Genomic DNA, 27528 nt, shown 5'->3' on the forward strand with positions numbered 1-27528 from the left:
TTCTGGAGGAAGTATAGAATGGTTTATGTGTTGGCGGCTCAAAAAACTACCCAGAATCACCACAAACCTCACTCCTGGGTTTCCAACTCAATTGAAAAATGGAGCTGGAAACAAGCCAGGGTTCGCTGCAGCACAGTCCATGGGAGCTAAAAGCAAGGGAGTAACCCTGTGTCCATTAAAGGGCTGTGGGCAAACAAGTGTGGCCTATAATACACACATATTTACTCAGTCATCCAGAGTGAAAACAAGCCAGACACAAAAAGCAGGCTGGAGACTGGGGAGGGGGTGGGTGGGACTCAGGAACGGAGCGTTAGTATGTCCTAAATCCATTTGCTAGCAGCAGGTGTGGGGGTTTTGTGCTTTTAGTCCCAGCACTTGAAAGGCTGAGGCAAGAGGATCAACAAAGGCTCCAAGTTAGTTTGGGCTTTATAGTAACTTCCAGGTCAACTTTAGCTACACTTTGAGACCCCATCTCAGAAATAAAATAAAAACTTCAAGTTGCCAAGCATGACAGCAACAGAGACTAGACTAGTGGCCACCTTTCACCAGCCTTATCACACTAGGCTGGCAGCCCCGGGTCTGCAGGGGGTCCCGCATAGGAAATGGCACAGAAGATTCATGCAGAGGAGGAGGAGGGTCTCAAAAGCTATGCCCCACCTGCTGGCCTCTGCTGTCCACCACATGCACCTCAGAGCTCCAGATCAGGCACCGATTAATGGACGCCATGACGCCATTGAGCCTGTCATCCTTTCTTAATGGAAGAGCAGTGCTACTCCTGGCTTCCCACCCCCACCCCCTGCCTTGCTTCTCATCTGCAACCCCCTCCTCCAAGGCTGGACGGGATCCCAGTCTTTCAGAAGCAAAAAATAGCTGATTGTACTGGGGCAGTGGCCAGTTTTAAGTTTCTTTCATTTACACTAAAAATAGCCAGCTGAAGTGTGGTCCTGCACCCCACCCCCACCCCCCATCCCCCGGCCTATCCTGGTGCTGTCTTCCGACTACCACGGGTCTCTGGGGCTAGAAGCCAGTATCCTTCCCCCCATTTCTGCCCCCGGACTAAAACCAAGAAGAAGAATCCCTGTTGACCTTGCTAAGGCATTCAGGGTTGACACTTTTCCTCTCTAAACTCCACCACGATCTTTTGTTTCTTTTTCTTTATGACGGTGAGCAGGTCCTGAGCTGGCTGAGCTAGGTGCTTCTATATAAATTACCAAGAGGCTCGTGTTCGCCTCACATTTGAGCTGCATGAAAATTCTGAGAAGGGAAGAGCTCGGTCGGGGCTGTCATCGGGAGAAAACGGAGGGCTGGAGAAAGGTCAGGTGGACTTGGGGATGTAGCTCAGATGGCAGAGTGCTTAGCATGCACAAAGTTCAATCTCTCATACTGCATAAACCTGTGTGGTGGGATCTGCCTGTAATGCCAGTCCTCTGAAGGTAGAGACAAGATGGTCAGGAGTCCAAGGTCATTCTTAGATGCATAAGAAGAAGTTCAAGGCCAGCCTGGGATACATAAGACCAGGGTCATACAGCCAGGAAGGCCAGAAGGATCTGCACCTGGATTTGTAAGTGACCACAAATGTCATATGATTTCAGTGCTGCACGCTGAGAATGGGCTGCAAGGAGATGAGGGGGGGGTTGGGGGGGGCTGGGGGGAAGGGCGCTCTGGAGTCATGTGTTATCTGGAACAAGTATCTTTTCAAAGCTCTTCAGTGCCCCTATATTGGATCTTTATAATAATATACTTATTTGTTCTGAGTAATCTTCCCCGGTTGACGCTTACCCTGGTGTCCCAGTTTGCTGTGATAAACACCATTGAGAAAAAGCAACCTGGGGGAGGAAGGGGGTCACCTGCCTTGCAGGTTATGGTCCTGGGAGGAAGCCAAGGAATGAGCTCAGGGCAGGAACCTGAAGTCAGGAACAGAAGCAGAGACCATGGACGCATGCTGCTTACTGTCTTGCTCCTCATAAACTGCTCGGCTTGCTTTCTCACACAACCCAGGACCACTGCCTAGGGATGGCGCCACTCACAGTGGGCTAGGTGCTTCTATATAAATTACCAAGACAACAAACACACCCAGACTTACCTACAGATCAATGCGACGGAGACATTTTCTCAATTAAGATGACCCCTTCCCAGATATGTCTATGTTTGTGTCAAGTTGACAAAAACTAACCAGTACACCTGGGGAAGGGAGGGGGAGAGCAGGGAGGGGAAGTAGAGGGAGGGGGAGAGGGGATGCTCTACCATATGTTGCCAGGCTCCTGCCAACTGCTCTGTGGATTCCAGGTACCTGGACAGGAAGCCTGCCTTTAGGAACACCTCCCCTGGAATCCTTAAAGTGAGAAGTTAGCCATGTTGGAGACATGAGAGCAAGCTGGATGGACAGGACCACAGAGGATGGCTGAGTCTCAGAGCAGACCTGACCCCTGCAGTCAGAAGAGTCAGAGTTGATTTTAAGTACAATGGGGAACTTGAGGAGGATGGAAAACGGAGTGGCAGACTCTCACTGTGACTCCTATTAGCTGGGTAAGGTGGCTCCTACCAGTAATTGTAACAGTAGGAAGGCAGGGACTGACCGGAAGGTCCTGAGTTCCAGGCCAGCCTGGTCTATGTCTACTGAGGTCACTGTCATGGTCCCTAAGAGAGATGGCACTTCTTTTTCAACCAGCTTCAACTGTGGAGAACAGTAGTTGACACTCTGAACAGTGAGGCCAGCCTCAAGAAAAAGAAAAGGGACGCAGGTGTGGTGGTATATGCTTAAAAATCACGGCACTTGGAGCTAAGACAGCAGGAAGCCACAAGTTTAAGGTCAGCACCGTAACTTCACAGCAAGAACCTGTCTCAAAAACCAGTACTCCAAAGGCAGAGGCAGGGTGAGGCCAGCCTGGTCTACAAAGTGAGTCCAGGACAGCCAAGGCTACATAGAGAAATTTGGTCTCAAAAAACCAAAACCAAACAAACAAAAAACAAAAAAACTTCAAAAACTGAAAAACAAAATACTATTAGAAGGAAAGAGTTGACTCCCGAAAGTTGACCTTTGACATCCATACACATCCTATGACATCTTCACATGCGCACGCACGCACACACACACACACTAAATGTGAGGAAATATTCTTGAAGATGTGTATACTCTATATTCCCTTCTTCCATTCCAACAGGGCTTTAGCAGCGCATACAGCACCTATGACAGTAATTCTCAGGCTCAGCTACTGAGTGGGGTGCCCATGTGATTCCATTCGCTCTGCCAAAAGCTGGTGAGTGAAAGAACCATGTGCTTGACTCCTATGAGAACTGGGGCCATGGGTGTAGGTCTCAAGCTGAGGACCCTGTCACGTACGGCCAGAGACCTTTGAGCTACTGCATTCTGAACAAAGAGCCAGGCAGTGATTCTGAACAAAGAGCATCAAGAAATGGACTCCAGGAGCCAGGCAGTGGCGCCGCACGCCTTTGCCCCTGGGTTAGGGTTAGGGTTAGGGTTAGGACGCCTTTGCCCCTGGCGCTCGGTGAGGCAGAAGCAGGAGGCTCTGCCTGTGAGTTCGAGGCCAGCCTGGTCTACAGAGTGAGTTCCAGGACAGCTGGGGCTACACAGAGGAACCCTGTCTTATAACAAAGCAAGAAAGGAGGGAAGAAGAAAGAGGAAGGAAGGTGAAATTGATAAAGAAACTGGGAGGACACTCTGTGGTAGCTGAGTAAAAAAAATTTCCACTTGGCCCAGCCTGGTGGCATTAGGGGGCAGAGGCATTCAGGATCCAGGGTTCAAGGCCTGCCCAAGGAACTTAGTGAAATCATGTGTCAAAAAGGGCAGAGGGCCCAGACAGATAGAGCAGTTGCCTACGTGTGGCCCTGGATTTGATCCCAGCACTACAATTCATTAATTAACTGAAAATGTTCTATTTTGCTGTTTTTATTTTCAAGACAATATGAAGCAAGATCATTAGCTAAGTGTGGACAGGCTGTGGGAGTACCCTGAACTGCTTTCCAGATCACAGAAGTGGGGGAAATCACCTTTAGGGGTTTTAGGAAAGGGAAGATGTTAACCAAAGAGCCCCGTGAGCCGGGAAGGCTAGCTCTGTGACCCTCAGCACCGTCTGGGCCCATGATGCACTGCGCTCATCTGCTACTACAGAATTTTAACGCTCTTGCCACAGACAAAGCAGATAAGCTGGTGATATGACAGGCATGTTGGCTAATTTGACTGACTCTTCTTCCTACATATAACATATACATAAAGCAAAGCACCACCATGTGCCCCCATAAATGCAGTCACCCACCAACTTAAAACAAAACAAAACAAACGAACAACAATCAATGCCGTCCCTACATGGAGACCATCTCTCAACAGTCATCACCGGCAGACCTCATGGTGGAAGCCCAGAGACATCCCCTGGAGATGGGGGAAACAAGGCGACAACGGCCACAAGGTGATTCCCATTTTCCTGGCGGGAAGTGAAGCTTTCCCAAGGAGCTGTTAAATGGTCAAGCAGGGGTCTGACCCGATGGGCTGAAGCTCCGATCCAGTGCTCTGGTGTCAAATGCCCAGAGTGATCACTAATAAGGATTCAACACACAGTCAGAAGCAGCTGTCCGTAGTCAATCAACACTTGTCCATCCAGAGGTCATTGCACCTGAGTGTCCAGGAGGTTTGGGGAAGATCTTGTGAGCTATTAGATTGTGGGGGTGGGGGGAGGGTGTGGCGGGGTGGGGGGAGATCTGTGTACAGGCTAGAAAGTAGTTCAGTGCTGTCCTCGGACATGTTGGAGAGCTGGTTTGTTTTAAAACATGAATGTATTTTGGAAAAGCGAAAGAATTTCTCTTTCTTAACTCAACAAAGACCAGGAAAGTGGTATTTCTGGCATGGGCTAGAGGCAGAGCATTCTATAAATACCAAGCCATCAGATCCCATGCAGCAGGAAACCTGATCGGGGCCTCCTTTTAATTTCCTGACATGAGCTGGCCACTAACCCAATTACCCAGAATCCCTGGAGGAGCTTTCCGATTTTCCAACGTGCAAGAAGAGAGTGAAAGCATATTGCATGGCCAGCAGCCCGGCTCTCACTGAAATCAAATATCTTTCAGAAAACACTTGGGAAGAGGCAGGCAAGACTGAGGCAGGAAAGGAAACTGCAGGAGCGGCTGGAAGGAGGGGCAGGTCACGAGAGGAGGAGGTGAAGTGGGCAGGGGCAAGCTGGCTAGGGAGTAGCCAAGTCCCAAAGCTGAACTGGAGACTTGGGGGTGGGGACACCGGATAGATGCAGCCAAGTGGATTTTTAGGGTTCTTCTGGTCTGAGACTGAATCAGCCCACACCTGAGATGCCAGGGGACCATCCTCAGAGAGGATCGGCCTGAAACAATGCCAGCCCTAAGAGTCCCACCAATAAATTCAGGAAGGACACAACATAAAATGGGTCCGCCTCACTCAACTCGGTAGGCAGCTGTAGAATACACCTGAGTGAGTTTAACAGTAGCTGAAAGGCACCAGGGACTGACACACCAAAGCCAAGTCAAGTTGTCCCCTTGGGTCCTCACCTTACCTTGTGAACAGCAGGTATCAGTCAATACAAGGGCGGAGTGTCAAGGATGAGACCCATAAAGAAAATGTCAGCCACCAGCTATGAACCTGTATCAAATTTTATATTCAATTTTGCCTCAAATTTTATATTCAATTTTGCCCACAAGGAAAAGAATGACTTTCCATGAAATGTGAATTGTCATACAATAGATCTGCATAAAGACTCTACCACCACCCGGGCATGGTGGTGCCTGCCTTTAATCCCAGCACCCAGGGAGGCAGAGGCAAGCAGATCTCTGTGAATTTGAGGCCAGCCTGGTCTACAAAGTGAGTCCAGGACACCCAAGAAAACAAAGAAAAAAACCTGTCTTGGAAAACCAAAAATAACAAACAAATTTGAAAGACAATTAATGAAAGACTCTGGGACACTGCCTTCATTACTGGCTGCTTCAGTCATTCCAGGATAGATGGGAAAACAACAACAACAACAACAAAAACAAAACAAAACAAAACAAACAAAGGAAGCCACATGGGAAACAAGATCCACCTCCAACAACTCGAGGCATCTGATAGGCTTTGACCCTGGGACAGAGGACACCACATGTCTGACTCCATCCCTATTAATGGCTGGAGCCCCTAACTCATAGATCAGCGGCTATTTTACTAAGAAAGTTACCGGAGACATCTTGAGCTGCAGGGTAGAAGGGGGGGAAATGCGCTTCTGCCATGTAGACAGTGGGAGGGAGAGCAGTGGGGAGGAGAGCTGCCCTGTGGTACCCAGGAACCCCCACTGCGCAGCTGACGCGTGAGAGCCTAACCCAGGAGGCAGCACAGGAAATTTGTTTCCAGAAACAATCGGAGAGGGGCAGGAGCCCAGGTAGGCCCTAGGGACCAGACCTTGCACACACAGAACAAGGAAGGACACCCAAACAAAAGCAGGAGCCAGGACAACTGCCAAATACTCTACCTGGCAGGGACCCAGACTCCTTCCAGAGGCTGGTCCCGGGAGGCGGGGAGAGGGAGGGGGTACCTGGGGCCAGGTACCACAGAGCTGGCATCAGAAGCCAGGAGCTCAGCTTCACCCGTACTCAGGAGGCTTCCTGTCAGCTTCTGGCCAGCACTGGAGGCGTGGTGGGATGTGTCCTGGGGGACCGTCTCTTCCTCCTTCAGACAAAGTTCCCTAACGGCTGAATCAGGTTCAGTATATATCAGTCCAGAGGATGACATCTGGCTACCATGGGGGGGAGCCACTCCTGAAAGGGAGGCAACTCTGGGGATCGTCCCACTTGGGCAGCATGCATCCTTACAGCACCCTATTTCCACCACTGCAGACCAGCATCATCTATGGGCTGCACACTTTCCTTTCAGGAGCTTGCTTGCCCAGGGGTCTCCCGACCACTGCCCTTCAGTGTACCTGGTCATGCCTCTCCTGTCACTGGGGGGATCCTCCCTTTCTGAGGGCCACTAGAAACTATCCTCCCCTTCCCCAGTACTGGGTAACTCCTAACAAGGACACTGAGCACTGCCGTTGTCCACGAACTCAGTGCTGAGTCCTCCCCCCCCCCCACCCTCCTGTCGCTGGCCTCTGGCATGGAGGGGGCAGAATGCATGGAACAGGAAGGCTCAGCTCTAGGCCCCGATCTTCTCAAGCTAGAGGGTGGCTGAAGGTGGGACAGCCCTGGCAGGCCCCATTCCTAAACTTAAAGGGAGGAGGCTGCCTTCTGCCAGGATTCCCTCAGATGTAGGAAAGCGGGCAAAGGAAGGCATACTCCACTGCAGTGGGGCTCCAGGCTGACCCGGCATCTCACTCAGCTTCCAGAGTAAGGTGCCATTTCCGTCTCTGGGGCTTAGGAGGAAGGAGTCTCTTCAAAGCCTAGAAACCTTCAGGTTTCCAGCATCAAGGAACAGGTGTAAGGAGACCAGCCAGCAGGAGGCTTGGGGGCAGAAAAGAGCCTGGTGTAAGAGGCAGGGGACACAATCTATCTTGGTCACACACCTGTACACCAAGACCAAAGGCGAAAACTGCCACAGAGTGGAACATGGTCTTACATACAGCAGGCCCAACACAGCCCCGTTTCAACCTAGAAGAAGCTGTTTCTTCCACAGCAGCCTTCTCTAAACAGCTGCTGACACATCACCAAGGGGTTAAAACTCTGACAAATGAAGAAGAGGTTTGTGTTGGCTAGTTTTATGTCAGCTGGATACAAGCTAAAGTTATCTGAGAGGAGGGAACCTCAATTAAGAAAATGCCTCCATAAAAATCAGGCTGCGGGCAAGTCTGTAGACCATTTTCTTAATGAGTGATTGATGTCAGAGGGCCCAGTCCATTGTAGGGGGTGCCATCCCTGGGCTGATGGTCCTGGGTTGTATAAGCAAACAGGCTGAGCAAGCCAGTAAGCAGCACCCCTCCATGTCCCCTGCACCAGCTTGGGCCTCCAGGTTCCTGTCCTGACTTCCTCCAGTGATGGGACTACTCGATGTGTTAGTGTAAGCCGGATAAACCCTTTCCTCCGCAAGTTGCTTCACATCGCAGCAGTAGTAAGCCTAGCTAGGGCAGCATTTTCAAGCCCAGGGCACTGCAGACCCAAGGAGTGACTGGCATTTACCCTGAGAGCAGCGTCTTCATAGGTGCAAGATGCTGAATGGAGCCCAGGTGAGGAGAGGGAGGACCCCCAAGTTTCCCTAACACTAGAAGGTCTGTCCAAGCTGTCTCAAGAGGCGAAACAGCTCAGGTGGCCACTTGATGCCCCAGGCACAGAGGGGGATTGGGTAGAGCCTCAGGCTGTTGAAGGCTGAGCGTCATTAGACCAGCAACCCCACCAGCTGTCCCACCTTGCCCGTCCCTAAGAAAACCTCCCCAAGCAGACTCCTTCCTCTTTGCCTGCCCTGTTCCTTATTCCCATAAACTTTTCCTGTTTCCTTCCATGTTGGGAAGGATCAAGGCTCAAAAGCTGATCTGAAAGAATTTACACTGGCTCTCTCTGAGGGAGACATACATGTGCACATGCAGTGATGTGTGTACATGCACACACACGTACACACACACACACACACACACACACACACACACACATACACACACACATGTGCGCGCCTCATTCCTTTAAAAAAAAAAAAGGTACTGAACAAGAAAGATTCAAGCCAGGCAGATCCACAGAGGTCAGCACAGCACCTGTGCATCTGCAGTTAGCTCACCTTTCCCAGGAGCAGCTTTTAAAGTGCTAATTGAAGTGCCATGATGTTAATTTCCCTGTGCTTTTAGTTAAACTTAATCTAGGACCAGGGTTCAGTTTCCAGCACCCACACAGCAATTTACAACTACTTCCAGGACATCAAATGCCCTCTTCTGACCTCCAAGGGCACCAGCTAGGCACATATATTCATGCAGGCATTCACACATACACGCAAAATAAAAACAGACTTTTAAAGCTAATTTCCTTAGCAGGGCATGGTGGCTCAGGCCTATAATCCCAGCACTTGGGAGGCAGAGGCAAGCGGATCGCTGTGAATTCGAGGCTAGCCTGGTCTGCAGAGTGAGTTCCAGGACAGCCAGGGCTAAAACAGGGAAACCCTGTCTCAAAAACCTATGAAGGATAAAAGCCCTTCATAGAGCCAGTGATACAAATGGTCACAAAAACAAACAAACAAACAAACAACAACAAAACAAAACAAAAACCCAAAACCAGAAACCACACCTTGGCTGGAACTAAATAAAGCTCAGTTGGCACTTGTGACTCCTGACTTTGGCACCCAATGGTGGGGCCTTAGAGGAAGAAGTAACAGGGAGGAGACCCAGAAGCAAAGATGATGGAGCAGACACGGGAATGGGGAAACACTTGGCAGGCAAGACACAAGTCCTAAATTCACTAGAAGCAAAGGCCACTCCCCACAGGACCAGGGTTCTAAGTGCACCTGCCAAGATGTGGGGAGGGGGACTGGTTCAAATGAGGACTTCCCAGAGAGACAAGGTAACAGCTGAGCCTCAAAATAGGGTCTGGAGTCCCAAAAGGATCCTTGGGACCTCTAGACTTCCACATTGCTAGCCCACATCTTTCCAAGAAGAGATGCCCAGCAGGCTAGAGCCTGGCAGCCATACTGCAAGACAGCCTGTGGCTGCATGCACACACACTGCCCTTGGGGAGGCCCTCAGCCTGACACAGGACTGACACTCCCCCATCAAGACAAACCCAGCAGAGCCCAGACCCCGGCAGTTGCCTGTGGGTCTCTTACCTTCCTTCAGCATGCCCACTTTGAGGCATTTCATGAAGCGGCAGGCCTGACAGGACTTGCGCCTCCGTTTGGTGATTTCACACTCGTTGGTGGCCGGGCAGCTGTACTCGATGTTACCTGCAACATAGAGACGATTGCCAGGTGCCTGCTCTCTCTCCAGGACCCCCGCCCATTAGGTTGACCTTCTGGGGATTAACTGGGCCGGAGCTGACTAGCCCCACCCAGGGTTAAGGTAGGTAGGGGCTCTCTAAGTGGCTCTTCAGAATGTTTCAAACTCCCCCATGTGGACTCCAGCCTGTGAGCTGGGTGGGCCAAGCAGCTGCCTGAGGAAAAAAATTGTTCTGAGAATGGACACTAATGGTTCTGAATCTGAGATTGGAGGGGGGGCAGGGGGGGAGGTACAACATCAAGTCAAGACAGCATTTTTACCCCAGGAAAAGCCACCATGCTCAGTCGAAGCTGAACATCAACACTAACCACCAGTCACCAGTCAGTCACCAGGAAGAGCTCGGGAAAACTGTGGCAGGGCCTGCACTCTGCCTCCCACTGGAGCCAGGCCACCTGGCTCCCCTGACTTCGTGGAAATGACTTTTTCCTGTCACCATGCCTTAACTTTCCTCATCTGCAAAATCGTCTTTGGCTCCTAAGCGAAGGGTTAAGCAAAACCTTATGTGAAATGTCACTAATCCAGGCTTGATAGCACACGCCAGCACTTGAAAGACAGATCTCTGCATTTGAGGAGATCCAGGGCTATAACAGTGAGACTTTGTTTCAAAAAACAAAACAAAATTTATTTATTTATTTATTTATTTTTAGAAAATAAAAGAACTATAGCCACGGTTAGGCATTATAGTGTGCAGTCTTGTTATTTTTTTTATTATTATTACTACATTTAGCTTTTTATTTGTGTGTGTGTGTGTGTGTGTGTGTGTGTGTGTTAATTAGTGGGGGAAGTAAGAATGCCAGTGAGCGTGGGGGTCAGAGGACAACTTTCAGGAGTCAGTTTTCTCCACCCAGCATGAGGTTAGCGGGGATTGCACTCAGGTCATCAGGCCTGCCAGCAAACTGCCTTTACCCACTGAGCCATCTTACTGATTCTGCAATTTTAGCACCTGGGAGGTAGAGGCAGGATGACTAGGGGGTCAAAGCCCTTCTTGTCTACAGATCAAGCTCAAGGCCAGCTTGGACTTATATGAGATCCTGTCTTAAAAAAACAAAATGGGGCTGGGGGTGTAGTTCAGTTGATACACTGCTTAGTTAATGTGGATGAATGTTGGCCACTCAGCACCGCATAAACCAGGCCTGCTGGTGGCACAGTGTGTGCTAGTGCATGGAGGTAGAGGCAGGAGGATTAGAAGTTCAAAGAACAGGAATTGGAGGGAAGTTTGCACCATAGGAACATAGCCTGTCTCACTCAAAAAAACAAAAAAGCAGCTGGGTGTGGTGGCCATACCCTTAATCCCCAGCACTCAGGGAGGCAGAGGCAGGAATGGCTGTCTTGGGTTGGGGGTGGGGGGACAGACATGACACAAAAATAAAACAAAAAGACAGCAAACAAACATAAATAACTGCCTGGGCGGATCACTGTGAGTTCAAGGCCAGCCTGCTCTACAAAGTCCGGGACAGCCAAGGCTACACAGAGAAACCCTGTCTTGAAAAAAAAAAACCAAGCCGGGCGTGGTGGCGCACGCCTTTAATCCCAGCACTCGGGAGGCAGAGGCAGGCAGATCACTGTGAGTTCAAAGCCAGCTGGTCTACAAAGGGAGTCCAGGACAGCCAAGGCCACACAGAGAAACCCTATCTCAAAAAAAAGAAAGAAAGAAAAAAGAAAAAGAAAAAATAAACCAAAAAGGGCTGGAGAGATGGCTCAGAGGTTAAGAGCACTGGCTGCTCTTCCAGAGGTCCTGAGTTCAATTCCCAGCAACCACACGGTGGCTCACAACCATCTACAATCCAGTCTGATGCCTTCTTCTGTCCTGCAGGTGTACATGCAGGCAGAGCACTGCATACACAATAAATAAATACATTTTAAGAAAGAAGGAAAGAAAGAAAGAAAGAAAGAAAGAAAGAAAGAAAGAAAGAAAAAGAGAAAACAACAACAATGAATATAGCGACCCATTCAATTAGTTCCAGCACCTGGGAGGCTGAAGCAGGGCGCCCAATGGTTTGAAGGCAGCCAGGGCCGCATGCGCAGACTGTCTCAAACTACTAAAACCAAACAGCAAACCCTGACAGCACAGGGTGTGGTTGTTTTGTAAACACATCTTTGTTCTGACACTGGGACTGTGTCCACCCTGAGCTCCCTGTCTTTTCAACACCTATTTAACCAATGTGGGCTGTGTGCCTTCAACAAGCCAGGTACCAGAAGAAAAGTGACAGAAGGCACCAGGCCCTCATCCCTTTTGGTGGCCAGGGAGAAGCTGGGGGCTTGTCCCTGCTCAGCATTTACCCACTCACAGCTTTTGGGAGTTGGCTCCCTCCTTCCAACAGTGGAGCTGTTGGTCCTGGGGACCCTGAGGCTCAAACTCAGGGCATCAGGTTTTTGTTTTTGTTTTTGTTTTTTTTTTTTTTAGCACAAGTGGCTTTACCTGCCCAGCCTTCTTGCTAGTACCTCCAATGTTATTTCTTAGAAAACTCACTTGAAGCTGGGCATGGTGGCAGATGCCTTTAGTCCCAGCACTCGGGAGGCAGAGGCAGGCGGATCACTGTTGAATTCATGACCAGCCTGGTCTACAAAGTGAGTCTAGGACAGCCACGGCTACACAGAGAAACCTTGTCTCGAAAACCCCCCCCCAAAAAAAAAGAAAAGAAAAAAAGAAAGAAAGAAAGAAAGAAAGAAAGAAAGAAAAGAAAACTCACTTGAAGCCAGGCGTGGTGGCACACACCTTTAATCCCAGCACTTGGGAGGCAGAGGCAGGCAGCCAACCTGGTCTACAAGAGAGAAACCCTGTTTCGAAAAACCAAAAAGGAAAAACAAAAAACAAAACTCACTTGAGTAACTTCATGGGAAGTCAACTGAGGTATGGCAGCAATTTCAATAGTCATTTAAACCAGTTTTTGCTTTTTTTTTTTTTTTTAGTAATTTTTAATTTTTGAGGCAGCGTCTCTGTTGCCCAGGCTGGCCTCAAACTCAGGGATCCTCTTACCTCAGCCTCCTCAATCTTAGATTATAGATGTTGAGTCACTAAACCTGAGTAAATATGGTAATATTAAAGATAAACGAGAAAGGAAAACAGGCTCAGCTAATGCATCTATCCCATGTGTGTTGTCTTAGAGGCTCTGTAGCCTGTCCTCCACCCCACCCCACCCCCCTCACACCTCAGCCCCTCCCATTCCCCAGCGCGGTGCATAAAGACCAGTTCCCGGAACTGGCCAACAGGCAAGTCCACTAGGTACCCTCTGCCCCAGGCCTGCAGCCACCAATCTAGAACCCACTGGGAAGATGGTGCTTCTCTTTGCGACCACCCTGTGCTGGCCCACCGCCCATGTCCTGTCTGTGTCCTGCATGCAGGCCAGTTCCTCTTGGCAGTCCAAACACACGGCACAGTAGGTTCCCAAAGCACGCTAACCACTAAATAACCAAGCCTTCAGGGATGCAGCTGCAGCCCCATTCAACGTATACTAAGTCTTTAGCGTAACCAATCTCTCCCCATCTTATGGATGAGAACCAGGTACAGCGGGTGCACGCCTGTACTCCCAGCACTGGGGAGGCTGAGGAGGTAAGACCACAAAGTCCAGGATGGGAGAGGTGACACACAGGAGAGTCTGGGTTTGTTGTTGTTTTTCACAAGGGGGAAGCACAACCCTAGCAGAAGCAGCCTGGGCAACTGAACCCAGGTGGCCTGCTCACTGCGGTTGTACGCCGCAGACATCCGCGCTCTGCTCTCAGCTGCACCGCTGCGAGCCGCCCCAGTGAGTGAGGGTGAAGGATGAAGAACATGTGAGAGTTTGGTCCTGCTGCCTCCCTAAGGCAAGAGTGCTGAGAGCTCACAGGGACAGTGCTCTTGACCTTCCGGGAGGGGGTGGGGTGGGGGGGGGGAGGGGGGACACGAGCGCGTGTGCGCACGCCTGCAAACACACGAATGCCGTGTGTGCCTTCTAATCCTACTTATTTATTTCCTTCCTTTCAATTTGTTTTATGGGCCTGGCGGCTGGCTGCCAGCAAAACCAGGCTGGTGGCCTCGTCTCGCAATTTCTGTAAGTGCCTCCTTGATAAAGTGATGAGATTAATTCATCATTGTTCCCGAGGTCTCAAGGGGGAGTCTAGGAGAGCTCAGCACAGGGAGGGGACAGCGGTGGCACATGCACACGCACTCGTGTGGCCGAGTTAGTAAACAGACCCTCTCACAGACAGGAACATTAGCCAACAGTTAGCACAAGCTCGGATCCCAACCTGGGAGTTTTTCCACTGTAGAAACAGGCAGGCTCCGCTTGTGTCTCCACATTGTGTCGCCTAGCTTGGCTGAGCCTCAGTTTCCTTATCTATAAAATGGGTGTAATTTCCATCTCAGAGTTGTATGAACTCAGCATACCACGACTAAGTGGAGCACGGACCCTGGCATCCAGGCAGGCAAACTAAATCTCACGTCCAGGCAGCTCCGAGGACACTGGATCGTCAGGGCCACACCCGAGTGAAGGCTATCCGCTCAATGACACTTGAGAGTACTGTAATCTCTGGATGGCTAGACCTCAGCTCCTGTTTGGGCCTGAGGGATGGAAAGTCACATCCGGAGTTGAGCTGGAATTCGAGTGTGACCCTGAGGTAGAGGAATTGTAGTCTCTTTGATCCTAGGCCACTCTGCGAAGGGAAACCCAGGGGAAACCCCACCAGCTGTCCGCTTAAACCAGCAGCCCCGACCTCGCTCAGACACCACAGCTGTTGAGCTCAAAACAGTTCCAAGGCCCCAGCTGACCTCAGAGGCTGTGATGAGCAGCTGCCCTCAAGGCCTGTGCTCGCATTTATCTCAGCCCTGCAGGACAAAGTCGTCCCTTTCACTCTGTGTGGTCCAGGGTCCTCAACCCTCCTCATCCACAGAAGATAGTCTCATCCCTGTGTGGGCTCCCCATCACATAGCTGACACAGCCTGATGCTGGGACATATGTTCTGTCCTGGGCCTGCCATGCTGCTGCCTCCACCTGGAGGGCCTTTGGGCGTCTCAGCTTTCTCAAACTGAAACCACCCTCCTAATGGGCCCCTCTATTTTCCTTGTCATGTCAAAGAGGGTTAATTCTCCAGCCAGCCACTTAGGTTAAAAATTGAGGAAGCGTCTGGGTTTTTACACAATTCGCTCCTGAGGTCCTTTCCTTTCCGTTCTCCCTCTTTCCCTGAGGCCACATTCCGATAGGCAAGTTCCCTGTCGATGTAGTAATACAGTGGCCTCTGCCGTCTACTGCCCTTTCCAGTCATCCTCCCTGGGCACGCGCCAAGACAGACCTCCAGTCTGTCACGGCACACTGAAGCACACCTACATGCCTGCTCTGAAGCTTGTTAAAGGGTGACGCAATGGCGAGGGGGTTTGAGGAATGGGGTAGGCAGAGGGACTGGGGGTGTGCTTCAGTTGAGAGAGTACTTGCCTAGCCTATGAGTCCCTGTGAGCAGTCCTCCAACTGAGCACAGTGGCATATACCTGAGACCCCAGGACACGGGAGAAAAGACAAGAACCAAGAGAGCTCTCCTTTCTCAAAAGAGAGACGTCAGGGAGCTCGGATGGATAAAACCGAGAAGCTGGTGGGTCTGAGAGAAGGCCCATCTGGTAAAAGCGCTTGCCTCTCTCGAAGTCCTGGTTCTGATCTTGGAGCCCACAGGGTGGAGAGAGCAGAGTCCTGAAAGCTGTACTCTGACCTCTACACACAAACGCAAAAACAATAAAAAACAAAGGATAAAGGGAGTAGCTTCAAAAAGAAAGGACCTAGAAGGAGGAAGACACTTGTCCAAAAGAATTTCAGGCCTGGGGCACAGAAGATTCAAGATAACAGAAGGGTTAGGTGGAGGCCTGGGCTAAAAACAGATTTCCTGGAAATGCATGTTAAGGGAGTGTCACTGGTTCAAACCAGCTCTGCATCTTCGTGGCCACCAAAGAATTCTCCCAACGGCTACACAAGAGGAAGCTGACAGTCTCTGCAGGGCATGAGCAAATGATGTCCCGGATATAGGACCAAAGGTAGCGCGGAAGCAGAGACCCACAAGATGAACGAACAGTGTGACCACTCCGCTCCTGAGAACAACCACACACACACTAAGGAAGGAATACAGAAGACTCCGAAGAAACATCATCAACATACCGACTAAAATGAACAAGCGAACACTCTCTTCCATGCCTGTCTGCATCCTAGGATTCAGGCCACACTCAGAAGCCCCAAACCAATGACAGTGCGACCTACAGACTGTTATCTGTACCATTTTCCAGGCAAGAATTTACAAAGGTGAAACTGAGTGAGGGGCATGCAGTCTCACTGTATCTTCGCCTACACCTTCGCACAATCTGCAATTATCTCAAAACAAAAGGATTTTTAAAAAAAATTACAGCATGGATTTTTTTAAAAAATAAAGTTGGTTAAGTAAGTCTGTTGAGCTCTTGGGAGGTCGGTGCAGGATGGGGAAGCGGCTGTTCATGACCGGCTCTGGCTACATAGTGAGCCCTGGATCAGTTTGAGGTGCGTGAGACAAGGATCTCCAAAAGGGAGAGAAAGAAAGATAAACCTCGGTGCACAATACAAATAACCTGGAGCCTGTTTCCTGCCCTTATTTTTCTGCTTAGCAGCAAGTGTCCAGGCTAGAGTGGCGGGAGGTGGTGACTGTCTGCCAGAACCCCACATAAGCCAAAGTGTGACGTAATCGAGTCCTTTACACCCACACAAGGCATAGGCAGTGCTCCCTCTCCAACTTGCTCCTGCAGCGTGTGCTCCTCCCCAAAGGGAACAAACCACAAAAAGTGGAATAACCCAGAAAACAAAGGAGGGCAAAGCAAGAAGGAAAAAAAACAGAAAAATAGGGGTTTTTTGGTTTTGTTTGCTTGCTTCTTGGTTTGTTTGTTTGTTTTTGAGACAGGGTTTCTTTGTGTAGTCTTGGGTGTCCCGGACTCACTTTTAGACCAGGCTAGCCTCAAACTCAGAGACCCGCCTGCCTCTGCCTACTAACTGCTGGAATTGCAGGCCTGTACCACCATGCCTGGTTTAGCAAAAATATTTTTTTTTAACCAAAAATTTCTATTTTTGGGGGGAAATGAAGAGAGATGGACACAGGACAGGGACAAACAAAAATAATAATACTACCTGGTGTAATGACACATGCCTGTAATTTCAGGGCTCAGCAAGGGGGTTGGGGGAGCTCCAGGCCAGCCTCAACTACATATAAGAAACCCTAAAGCCAGGTGTGGTGTCACAGCCTTTAATCCAGCACCTGGGAGGCAGAGGCAGGTGGATCTCTGTGAGTTCAAGGCCAGCCTGGTCTACCAAGCTAGTATAGGATAGCCAGGGCTGTTACAGAGAAATCTTCTCTCAAAAAAAAAAAAAACCCTAAAAGAAAGCTCAGTGGGTAAAGGTGTTTGCATCCAAGCCTGAGAACCTGAGCAGGATTCCAGGACCAAGATGGTAGAGAGCACCAAGATGGTAGAGAGCACCAAAGATGATAGAGAGGACCAAGATGGTAGAGAGGACCAAGATGGTAGAGAGGACCAAGATGGTAGAGAGGACCAATGTGGTAGAGAGGAATAATCCCTACACGTTCTGACATCTTATGTGTGTAAGCCTGTACCACCAATACCATCTATGAGCCCGTGGAAACCCAGAACCCTCAACCCCTACACCCCAAACTACTCCATTTCTCCAGGCAATCTCTTCCCAGTTCTGGGTCTGTCTGTGTAGTCTTCTGGCCTGGCCTTCCTTCCTCCCTTCCTACTGGCAGCACCTGATATAATTCTGCTGCGCTGTTCACCCTGTTCGAACTGTGTCCTTTACTGCAGATAGACATTTGGTTTTTCAAGTTAAGAGTTTCTCTGTGTAGCCCTGGCTGTCCTGGACTTGCTTTGTAGACTGGGTTGGCCTGGAACTCATAGAGATCTGCCTGCCTCTGCCTCCCGAGTGCTGGCATGCCAGCTGACAATCTGTTTTCTTTCCTTTCTTTTTTCTTTCTTTTTTGGTTTATTGAGACAGGGTTTCACTGTATAGCTCTGACTATTCTGGACTCACTTTTGTAGACCAGGCTGGCCTGGAACTCACAACAATCCAGTAGCCTCTGCCTCACGGGTGCTGGGATTAAAGGCATGCGCCACCACACCCAGCTGACAATCTGTTTCTTTACATAAGCAACCACTGTTACCTTCCTCTGATTCTAGAAGCTTTGATGTACACACACCACTAGCTTGAGGACAGCCACACCATCATCAAGAAGACAGGTATATGTGCCACAGCTGTAGCCAGGGCAAACCAATGCTTCAGAACTGATAGGTGTTCATCTCCTTTACGGCTCTTCTTCCTTCTTCCCTTCAACCCTCCACCCTCAACTAACCCACAGCTTTCACCTCAAGCCCTTTCCTCAGCCTGCTATCATCAAACTAGAGGCACCCCCGAGCTGGAAGAAGCAGCGGGCTGGGCTGGGCATGGCTGTCAGTCAGGAGTCCAAGGGGGTAAGGCCCTAAATTTCCATTTCTAAGGGAACCAAGTAGGCCAGGGCACCCACTTACAGAGCCACAGCCCATTTATTTAAAATGCTTCCACCATTCCACTTTCCATGTTTCTTTTTCCAGATGCCCTTACACCCGTCTCTAGACGACTTACTAGTCACTATGCTTTTAACCCTGTGCATTCTCCTCCCTGCGAGACTCTACCGGATGGTACCTATTACCTAACTCCACCCCCAAGATACCCTTGGTATCCATAGTCTCCCTTCCTATCACTGCCAGAATTCTTTTGCTAAGAGGACATCTAATTCCCTGTCCGGAATCCCCCAATGGCTTCCTTTGCACAAACATAAATAATGGGACAATTAACTGTTTATCTTGTAGTGATTATAAGCCAGGCAGGAAGTTACACACATTATACGCATGAATCACTTTCTGCAGTAACACTCAAAGGCAGGGAACTATTTATTAGCTGTGTTTTACTAATAAGGAAATGAAGGCTCAAAAGGAGTCACTGGTTCGACATGGTAAAGCTAAAAAAAAACTGTCGGGGTGACTGTGATTATTTAAACAGCCTTGCTAGGACTCTGTCAAAGAGTCAGAACCACCCATCCTGACTGCCCCAACCTTGGTCTTCAAGGAAGGACTCACGAACTGTCCTTCCCGTCTCTGGTGGCTCCACTTTAACAGACTCTGTTGACAGGGAAATTGAGGCCAGGGGACTCGGAGTCCCTGTCCAAGGTCATCCAGCTGGCTTGTCACTGACCTGCAAGCTGCTTTGGGATCCCGATTCTTTCCTACTCCTGGGCTTTGTCCCCATAACCAGTCCTGCGTCCCCCAGGACTCACTAACCAGCCTCACTCTCCGAGACAAAAGGCCTGGAGGTGGTCCCAGCTAGAATAACCCATCAGTCATGCTACTCTTGCCCTGCTCCTGGGGGACGTTCCCTGGCGAGTCTGCAGCTGGGCCTCTGGTGGGCAGGAATGCCATGCCAGGACTCCTCACTTCTCCCTGTCACAGATCCAGCAGCAGCACAGACAAGCAGCACGATGTCTCTCAGGCCTGCTCTGCTGATCACCTCTTCTAGGCAGGCAGGGTGGGCAGAGACTGGCTTCCTTCTCCACACTTCTTTTTCTCTGCTGCGGACTGAGCTAAAGATTTGTTCCGCCACTAGGCTACGCTCCCAATTCCCTAACTAGCTCTCTTTAAAAAGAGATTAACTAGAGTGGTAGGTAGCGTGCGCCTTTAATCCCAGCACTTGGAAGGTGCAGGCAGGAGGATTCAATCTACACATCAAGTTCCAGACCAAGACTACATAGAGACCTTGTCTCAAAAGCAAAGCAGGAGGAGGAGGAGGAGGAAGAGAAGGAGGAGGAGGAACGAGACAGCTGAAACAATGGGTAAGGACACATACTACTCTTGCAGAGGACCCAGGTTCAGTTCCTAGCACCCACATGAAAGGGCTCACAACTTTAGCTGGGGCGTGGTAGCACACACCTTTAATCACAGCACCCGAGAGAGGCGGACGGTTGTAAGGAGAGCAGTTCACAGACTAAACCAGTCTGGAAGGGTAGACAGGGACCTGAAACTATACAAAGACTCAAAACACTGTCTAGAAGGCTGGCAAAGACCACATAAGATTCTAAGGGAAAAAACTCTAAATAAAGTGTATGTGCCTCAAAAAATGTGCACAGAAAAGCTTTTTTAAAAATGAATGTCTTAGGGGGCTGGAGAGATGGCTCAGAGATTAAGAGCACCGGCTGCTCTTCCAGAGGTCCTGAGTTCGATTCCCAGTAACCACATGGTGGCTCACAGCCATCTATAATGTGATATGATGCCCTCTTCTGGCCTGCAGGTGTACATGCAGGCAGAGTGCTGTATACATAATAAATGAATAAATAAATCTTTTTGAAAAATGAATGTTTTAGGGCCGGGTGTTGTGGCGCCCACCTTTAATGCCAACACTCGGGAGGCAGAGGCAGGTGGATTGCTGTGAGTTTGAGGCCAGCCTGGTCTACAAGTCAAGTCCAGGGCAGCCATGGCTACACAGAGAAACCCTGTCTCAAGGAGAAAAAAAAAAGTTTTACAGACATATACCCGTTATCCAAGTACTTGGGAATTGGAGGCAAGCCAGAGATGCGGTGACATATAAATTGGGTGTGGTGACTCACACTTATAATTGAAGCACTTGGGAGGCTGAGGCAGATGAAGAAAATCTGAGGGCCAGCCTCGGCTTACACAACGAGACACATACACAGGAGATGGGTCAGGAAGTAAAGGCACTTGATATGACTGGAAAACTGTGGAGCCTTTGGAACCTACACAGAGGACTGACTCCTACGGGCTGTCCTCTTACCTCCATATATGAACCACAGTGGTACATACAATGATAAAGAGATTTAATAAAAATACCAAAAGCAACAAAAACAGGCTATGCCTGGTGACTGATGCCAGCAGTCCTAGCACTCAGGCAGCAGAGGCAGGGGTCCATTATAAGTTTGAGGTTCTGTCTAAAAATGATTGTCTTATTTCATGAGATGCTAAATATGCAAATAAAGTTAAAATTAGTATATAGTCTGTAAACTTTAATGGTTTCTATATATGCAAATTGGCCAGACTTCTTTGGCTGATCCTTACTGAGAAAATGAGGAACCACTTTTGCTTGGGGCAAGAGCCATGTTTAGGTACTTTGGTTTTCTTGTTTGCTTGTTTTTTCTGAGATAGAATTTCTGTGTGTAGCCTTGGCTGTCCTGGACTCACTATGTAGACCAGGCCGGCCTTGAACTCACAACAATCCATCTGCCTCTGCTTCCCGAGTGTAGGGATTAAAGGTGTGCGCCACCATGCCTGGCTAGATACTTTGAACTCTCTGTATGCCAGAAGCTATGAAGAACCTTAGGTTCAAGGAGAGGTAGGTTGGTCCTTCTAAGCTTCCTGTCCCCCCAGGGAATCAGACCAATACTAACCGTGCTATACTATAAGGGGTGTTAATGGGTGAAGACTGAGGAGTCCAAGAGGAAGGGGCATCACTGGTGAAGGCCCTATTAGCATCAGCATTAGAAACAATCAGGAGTGAGAGAAAGAAGAAAATCAGGACCTGAGGCTGAGGGTCCACGCTCAGTGGAAAGGTAGACCGTCACTGCTGGAGTGGCCAAACATTGACAGACAAGGCCCTACAGACGTGACTAGTGTGGGTGTAGGGTCAGTATCAGAGGCTGGAATCTGACACTGGGGCCCTCAGACTCCCCGAGTCAGGTGTTGCTAGCCACAGAGAGAGGCTATCTGTGAGGGGGCAGGCTCCATTGCCCAAGTTCAAGAGCCTGAGGTATAAGCACCAGCAATACCAACACAGAAAGAAAGCCTACAACCTAAGAAATTGACTCCCCAGATGGGCGTGGTGGCAGACCCTTGTGATCCCAGCCACAGAGAGAAATCCTGCCTTAAAAAAGAAAGAAATTGATCTGTCTACCTCACTAGCAGGTTCACAACTTGGCTAAGAGGAGAACGAGGTCACAATCAGGAAGACATTAATCAAATCAGCTGAATGTTTAATTACATCATCACACACAGGCTGCCCTTAGCCTCAGCTTTCCCTTCTCCTGGGCAGCACATTTGCCAGTCTCTGCTCCTAGGGCAGGCTAATCTTCCTGGACAGTCACAAACCCTCCTTCAGATATGCTAGGAAACTCAATCAGTCCACCCTCTTCCCTTTGCCTGGAGCCACTAGGTCCGTCACTAAGGTGCCTTTGTCTATCTCTGAGCTCATCTATTCCAGGCTATGCTCCTAACAGTCCCCAGATCTGCAGGCACTCTCCTTTGACAATGACAAAGGCGGTATAGACATTCCACTTACACTACTCAAGTGGACTTTAAACTGTGGCATCTGGAGGACTGACGGCCTCCGTCTATATAAGGGGTGCAGATAGTAAAAGCCTAGGTCTTTGTGGCCCACCAGTCAGCTGCCTAGGCTCAATCACATGTTAGGGGTAGCCAGAGACAACATGTAAATGCTAGGGTGTGTCTGGGTCCCAGCCCTATTTAATTTTCGTTTGTTTGTTCTTTGTTGGTTTTTCGAGGCAGGGTTTCTCTGTGTAGCCTTGGCTGTCTTGGACTTGCTTTGAGACCAGGCTCGCCTCGAACTCACAGCGATCCTCCTGCCTCTGCCTCCCGAGTGCTGGGATTAAAGATGTGCGCCACCACGCCCAGCTCTATTTAATTTTCAAAAGCGGAAGGCAGGCAGATGGGCTTGCTTTCCTACCCTACTCTTCTCCCCACCTGTGGCCACGCCCAGACGTGGACCACCAGAAATGGTCCCCCAAAGTCTGTCATGGTTTCTTCAAACTTCCTCCCATAAGGGACCAAGCAGATGGATCTATGGTGCTCAGAGCCTCCAGAAGCTGACAGAAACTTGAGGTCAGCTTGGACTACATAGCAAATATTTGGCTAACCAGGTCTCCAAAATTAAACAAAAAACTGAGCCCACGTGGCACCCCAGATACTGAAAACACCCTGCTTGACCATGCACACAAAGGAAAAAAGGTCTGGATCTCCCTGGTTAAGAGAAAGCTGCAGTGGACTGGCGCCTACTGCCATGCCTGCAAAGCCTGCAGTCCACTGGGCACTCAGCACTGAACTCCAGCTCTTTTGGAGATGGGGTACATCTCCCCAACTCTCCAGTCTCAAGGTCTTGCCCTGTGTAAGATGCAGGAACTTAACAAATGATTGACTTCGCTTTTTTACTGTTTGACTGCATTTAGAAACCATGAAGGCGAATTACGAAAACCATGGTAGAGAATTCCTGTCATACTATACTTGAGGGACAGAGACAGGAAAACAGCCTGCTAGGTCTACAAGGTGATCTCAATCTCTGTTAGAGTGAAACCAAAGAGTTAATAAGGAGAGCATCCGGTTAACTTCAGGCCTCAAGCTAAGTTTTTCCCTGCTCTGGAGAGGAGCCATTCCCACGTAATAAGCTCAGACCTCTCCTGGAGATAAAGGCTGTGGTGTGAAAGCCAACTTCTAGGAAGAGATCTGTATCCTTTTCATGGTAGGGCATAATTAATACTGTTTACAGATCTTCCCTAAGAACACTCCTAGCCACCTGGTGATGGGGTGGCAGAGGCTCTGGGTACACACACCAGCCTTAGCTTCTAGAAAGTCTGATCTAGAACACCCCTGTTCTGTTTAAAGATGGAAAGAAAATGACTCATTTTTTGTTTTGTTTTTTGAGACAGGGTTTCTCTGTGTAGCCTTGAATGTCCTGGACTCGCTTGGTAGACCAGGCTGGCCTCGAACTCACAGCGATCCGCCTGTCTCTGCCTCCGGAGCAACTCATTTTTTTGTTTTTGTTTTTTCCAGACAGGGTCTCTCTGTGTTAGCCTTGGCTGTCCTGGACTCGCTTTGTAGACCAGGCTGGCCTCGAACTCACAGCAATCTGCCTGCCTCTACCTCCCAAGTGTTCGGATTAGCACCACCATGCCCAGCCAACTGTACTGTTAAAAAAAGAAAAGAAAAGGGAAGAAAAGAAAAAAAAATCATTTTTAAGGAGTCTTAAGCCTAAAACTGGGTGTGGTGCTACATGCCTTTAATGTCAGCACTCGGGAGGCAGAGGCAGGCGAATCTCTGTTAGTTCAAGGCCAGCCTGGTCTACAAAGCAAGTCCAAGACAGTCAGAGCTGCACAGAGAAATCTTGTCTCGAAAAACCAGGGATGGGGTGGGGAAGAGCAGCAACAGAAGCTTGGTATGCCAAGTCCTAGGTTCCACCTCCAGCACCAAAAAGGGGAATACACAGAAAGACAGGCCTGGAGGCATTCACTGTCTCAGAGCCTGGTATGCAAGATGTTCAATAAACATTTGCAGGCTGGCTTGGCAAGAGGATTCTAAGGGAGGTAAAGGAAGCAAGGGGGTGGGTCTTACAAAAACTCACTTTAACACTTTCACAGTTATATATATTGTTTTTTTTTTTCAAGACAGGGTTTCTCCGAGGTATCTTGGCTGTCTCAAAGAAACCAAACCAAACCAATCCAAACAAACAAAAAAACCCTACAAAGAAAACTCACTTTATAAAGCACATAAGGAACCTGAGGCAACCTGCCCATACAGTTCAGCCCACAGGTAAGGGATGGTTCTTCAAGTATCTGACCCAGGAGCCTGGTGGGTTAGCCCGGCCTCAGGAGGGATGAAGTTGAATTGTATAAACTTATCCAACCCTTACTGCCCTCAATTGGCCCAACAGATCATTATCGGATGAGATGAACAAATCAAAATGTCTTGAATATGCAGAACCACCCTAGGGAAGCTTAGCCAACGCCTTCCAAAGTGGTCAAGGGAGACCAGTGGGACAAGAACACTATTGAGGCCAAAAGGCCAAAAGACAGGGAGAAACGGTCAGCATCCTTGTGTCCGGGTGGGAGGGAACTGACACCTGTCAGTTACCTGCACAGATGGTGCTTTAGTAGGTGTTTAATAAGACACCTTGACTGACAGATGCAAGCTAAGTGTTTTGCACTAAGCTTCCTGCAGTAAAAACCACTGGAAGTCCCTCTGGGCCACAAATAATATTGCCCAGTGAGGGCAGATCCACTATTATCCTGCACTCACCTGCTGAGGGAAGAAGTGTCAGAAGACTTGAAGACCTTAATCAAGATCAAAGAGGTGACTACCCCAGGGCTACCAGCATGTGACCGGGTGATTTGCAAAGGCATTGAAAAATAGCCTAAGGCCACCAGGATCCCAGTCAGTTCCTGTCCTTGTGAGCACAGGCCTACCTTCCTACTAGTGATTTTGATAAAACAGAAAAAGACTAGCTGGGCCGTGGTGGTGATAAAACCTGTAATCCCAGCAGAGGCAGGAAGTTCTCTTCAAGGTCAGCCTGGTGTACAAAGTAAATCCAGACACTACAGAGAAACCCTGCCTTGAAAGCAAAACAGAACAACAACAACAAAAAAAGACTTAAGTCTGGTGGAGCACATGACGGTAACACGGGATGGTCATGCATTTGACAGTATGCATGCTGAGAGCTGTCCAGGATTAGGTATTTGCGTAGATTTTTGCTATATCTACAAGCCCCAGTGAAAACACTGAGACACGGAACAGGAGACCTCCAGAAAGCCTCCACCTCCCAGGGAACCTGGACTTGAATTTAAGGGACTAACCCAAGCTAGACCTACAGGCCAAGGTCCCCCACCCACCCACCCACAGCCTGAATCCAGGACATTGCTGCCCACCACGCACCTTGGATGGTTCTCTTGAAGAACGCCTTGCAGGCCTCGCAGGAGGCCACGCCATAGTGGTAGCCAGAGGCAATGTCCCCGCACACGAGGCACAGGCGCTTGGGGATGGCGTTTAGCATGTACTCGCATTTGATGGCCGAGTCCTCCATGATACCACTCGCACAGTCCTCATAGGTCTTGCGGCACGGGGTGCCTCCCAGACCCGCACCCGCGAACATAGGTGGCGAGTCCAGACCGTTGGCACGTGTGCCCAGGGCCATGCCAAAGCCACCGCTGGCGTCCGATGAGCCGCTGGGGCTGTGGTGGCTGAGGGCATCAATGCCCGAGGATGGGCTGGATGGCTCCGTCTTGATGAAGGAGCCACAGCTGGAGCCCAGGTGACGGTCTTCGGAGGACATTCGACTCAGCAGCCTGTGGACACAAAACGCAGGAGTCAGTCCTATGCAAAGTGAGAGGGAGGGCGGAGCACCGGTCTAGTGGGCGGGTCACAGGGGTGTGTCCACAGCTAAGACGGGAGAGCTGTTTTGGTGGTCCACAGAACAAGTTTGTAGGACTTCAGAGTGCTAAGAAACTTTTGATTGGTAAACTTTAAAACAGACACCCTGTGCTTTGCAAGCTGCTGGCCTAAGGGTGACAAGATGCTAACTATTCCTGTTAAATATTTGGCCAACTTCCTTCCTGACAAAAAGTGGAAGCTGACAAAGTACCTGTCCCAAGCAGGGAGCCTCACCTCAGGCACTCACAGTAAAAGGGCCATAGCCCCTTTCTCAGTATCTCCCAACCCCAATAAGACAAGAAATCCAAGCTTGGGGCTTCCCTCTACAGTACCCTCTGCAACGCTGCCAGGTCTTTTAGCTGAAGCAAAGAGACACAGTTTGACCCAAAGGCACCAACCAGATTGACTCTTGTTGGTTTCTACCTGTGGTGCATGCAGGCTCTGACCATCCTAAAACTTGCTCTGTAGACCAGGTTGGCCTCAGACTCAGAGATCTGCGCCTGCCTCTGCCTCCCAGAGTGCTGGGACTAAAGCCTGCTCAACCACTGCCTAACTTGTTTTCCCTTCTCAGTACCTGGATTATCCAATTTGTACCCAGCCCCCCTCCTCCTCCCCCCCCCCACCCCCCGTGCCCAAAAGATTGTCTCCAGTAAGGGAATCAGTCAAACCCAGTACTACCCAGCTCTCTCTTCTGCCTCCTACTAGGTGAAACCTCTGAGAATAGCCCTGGCTGGCCTAGAATTCATGAGGTAGCTCAGGCTAATTTCAAGCTCTCTATCATACTGCCTCAGCCAACAATGCACTGGGATTACAGGCAAGTACCACCACTTTACAGAGTCTTTCTATGTAGCCTTGGCTGGCCAAGAACTATGTTAGACCAGGCTAGGCTCAAACTCAGAGATCTGCCTACCTCTACCTCCTGAGTGCCGGGATGAAAGCCGTACACCACTAAGCCCAGCATGCCATAATGTAACACACACACACACACATACACACACACACACACACACACCAGACAGGGTTTGTTTGTAGCCCTGACTGTCCTGGACTGGCTCTTTAGACCAGACTGGCCTCCAAGTCACAGAGATCCACCCACCTCTGACTCCCAAGTGCTAGGATCACAGGTGTGTGCCACAACACCTGCCTTTTTTCTTTTTTTTCTCCTCCCTCCCTCCCCCGCTTTGTTTGTTTGTTTGTTTTTGGTTTTTCGAGACAGGGTTTCTCTGTGTAGCCTTGGTTGTCCGAGACTCACACTGTAGACCAGGCTGGCCTCGAACTCACAGTGATCCCCCTGCCTCTGCCTCCCAAGTGCTGGGATTAAAGGCGTGCACCACCACGCCCAGCTCGCTTTTTGGTTTTTCGAGATAGGGTTTCTCCGTGTAGTCTTGGCTGTCCTGGACTGCCCTCAAACACGACATAACCCTTAAACCGAGTTGTTTT

The 27528-nt window shown here is 49.6% G+C and overlaps 1 protein-coding gene across 2 annotated transcripts in view; it reads right to left on the minus strand.

Moving 5' to 3' along the window:
* Nucleotides 1-27528, minus strand: part of ESRRB (estrogen related receptor beta) — a 156850-nt gene that overhangs the window by 21671 nt on the left and 107651 nt on the right. For both annotated transcript variants that reach the window (XM_084792496.1, XM_084792495.1), the window contains exons 2-3: nt 25594-26003; nt 9743-9859 (exon numbers count right to left, since the gene is read on the minus strand). In XM_084792496.1, coding sequence (XP_084648622.1) covers nt 9743-9859; nt 25594-26003 — 527 coding nt within the window. The remainder of the gene's footprint in view (nt 1-9742; nt 9860-25593; nt 26004-27528) is intronic.

This window comes from Acomys minous, assembly GCF_964271855.1.
Source record: "Acomys minous genome assembly, chromosome: 8".
NCBI classification, from domain to species: Eukaryota; Metazoa; Chordata; class Mammalia; order Rodentia; family Muridae; genus Acomys; species Acomys minous.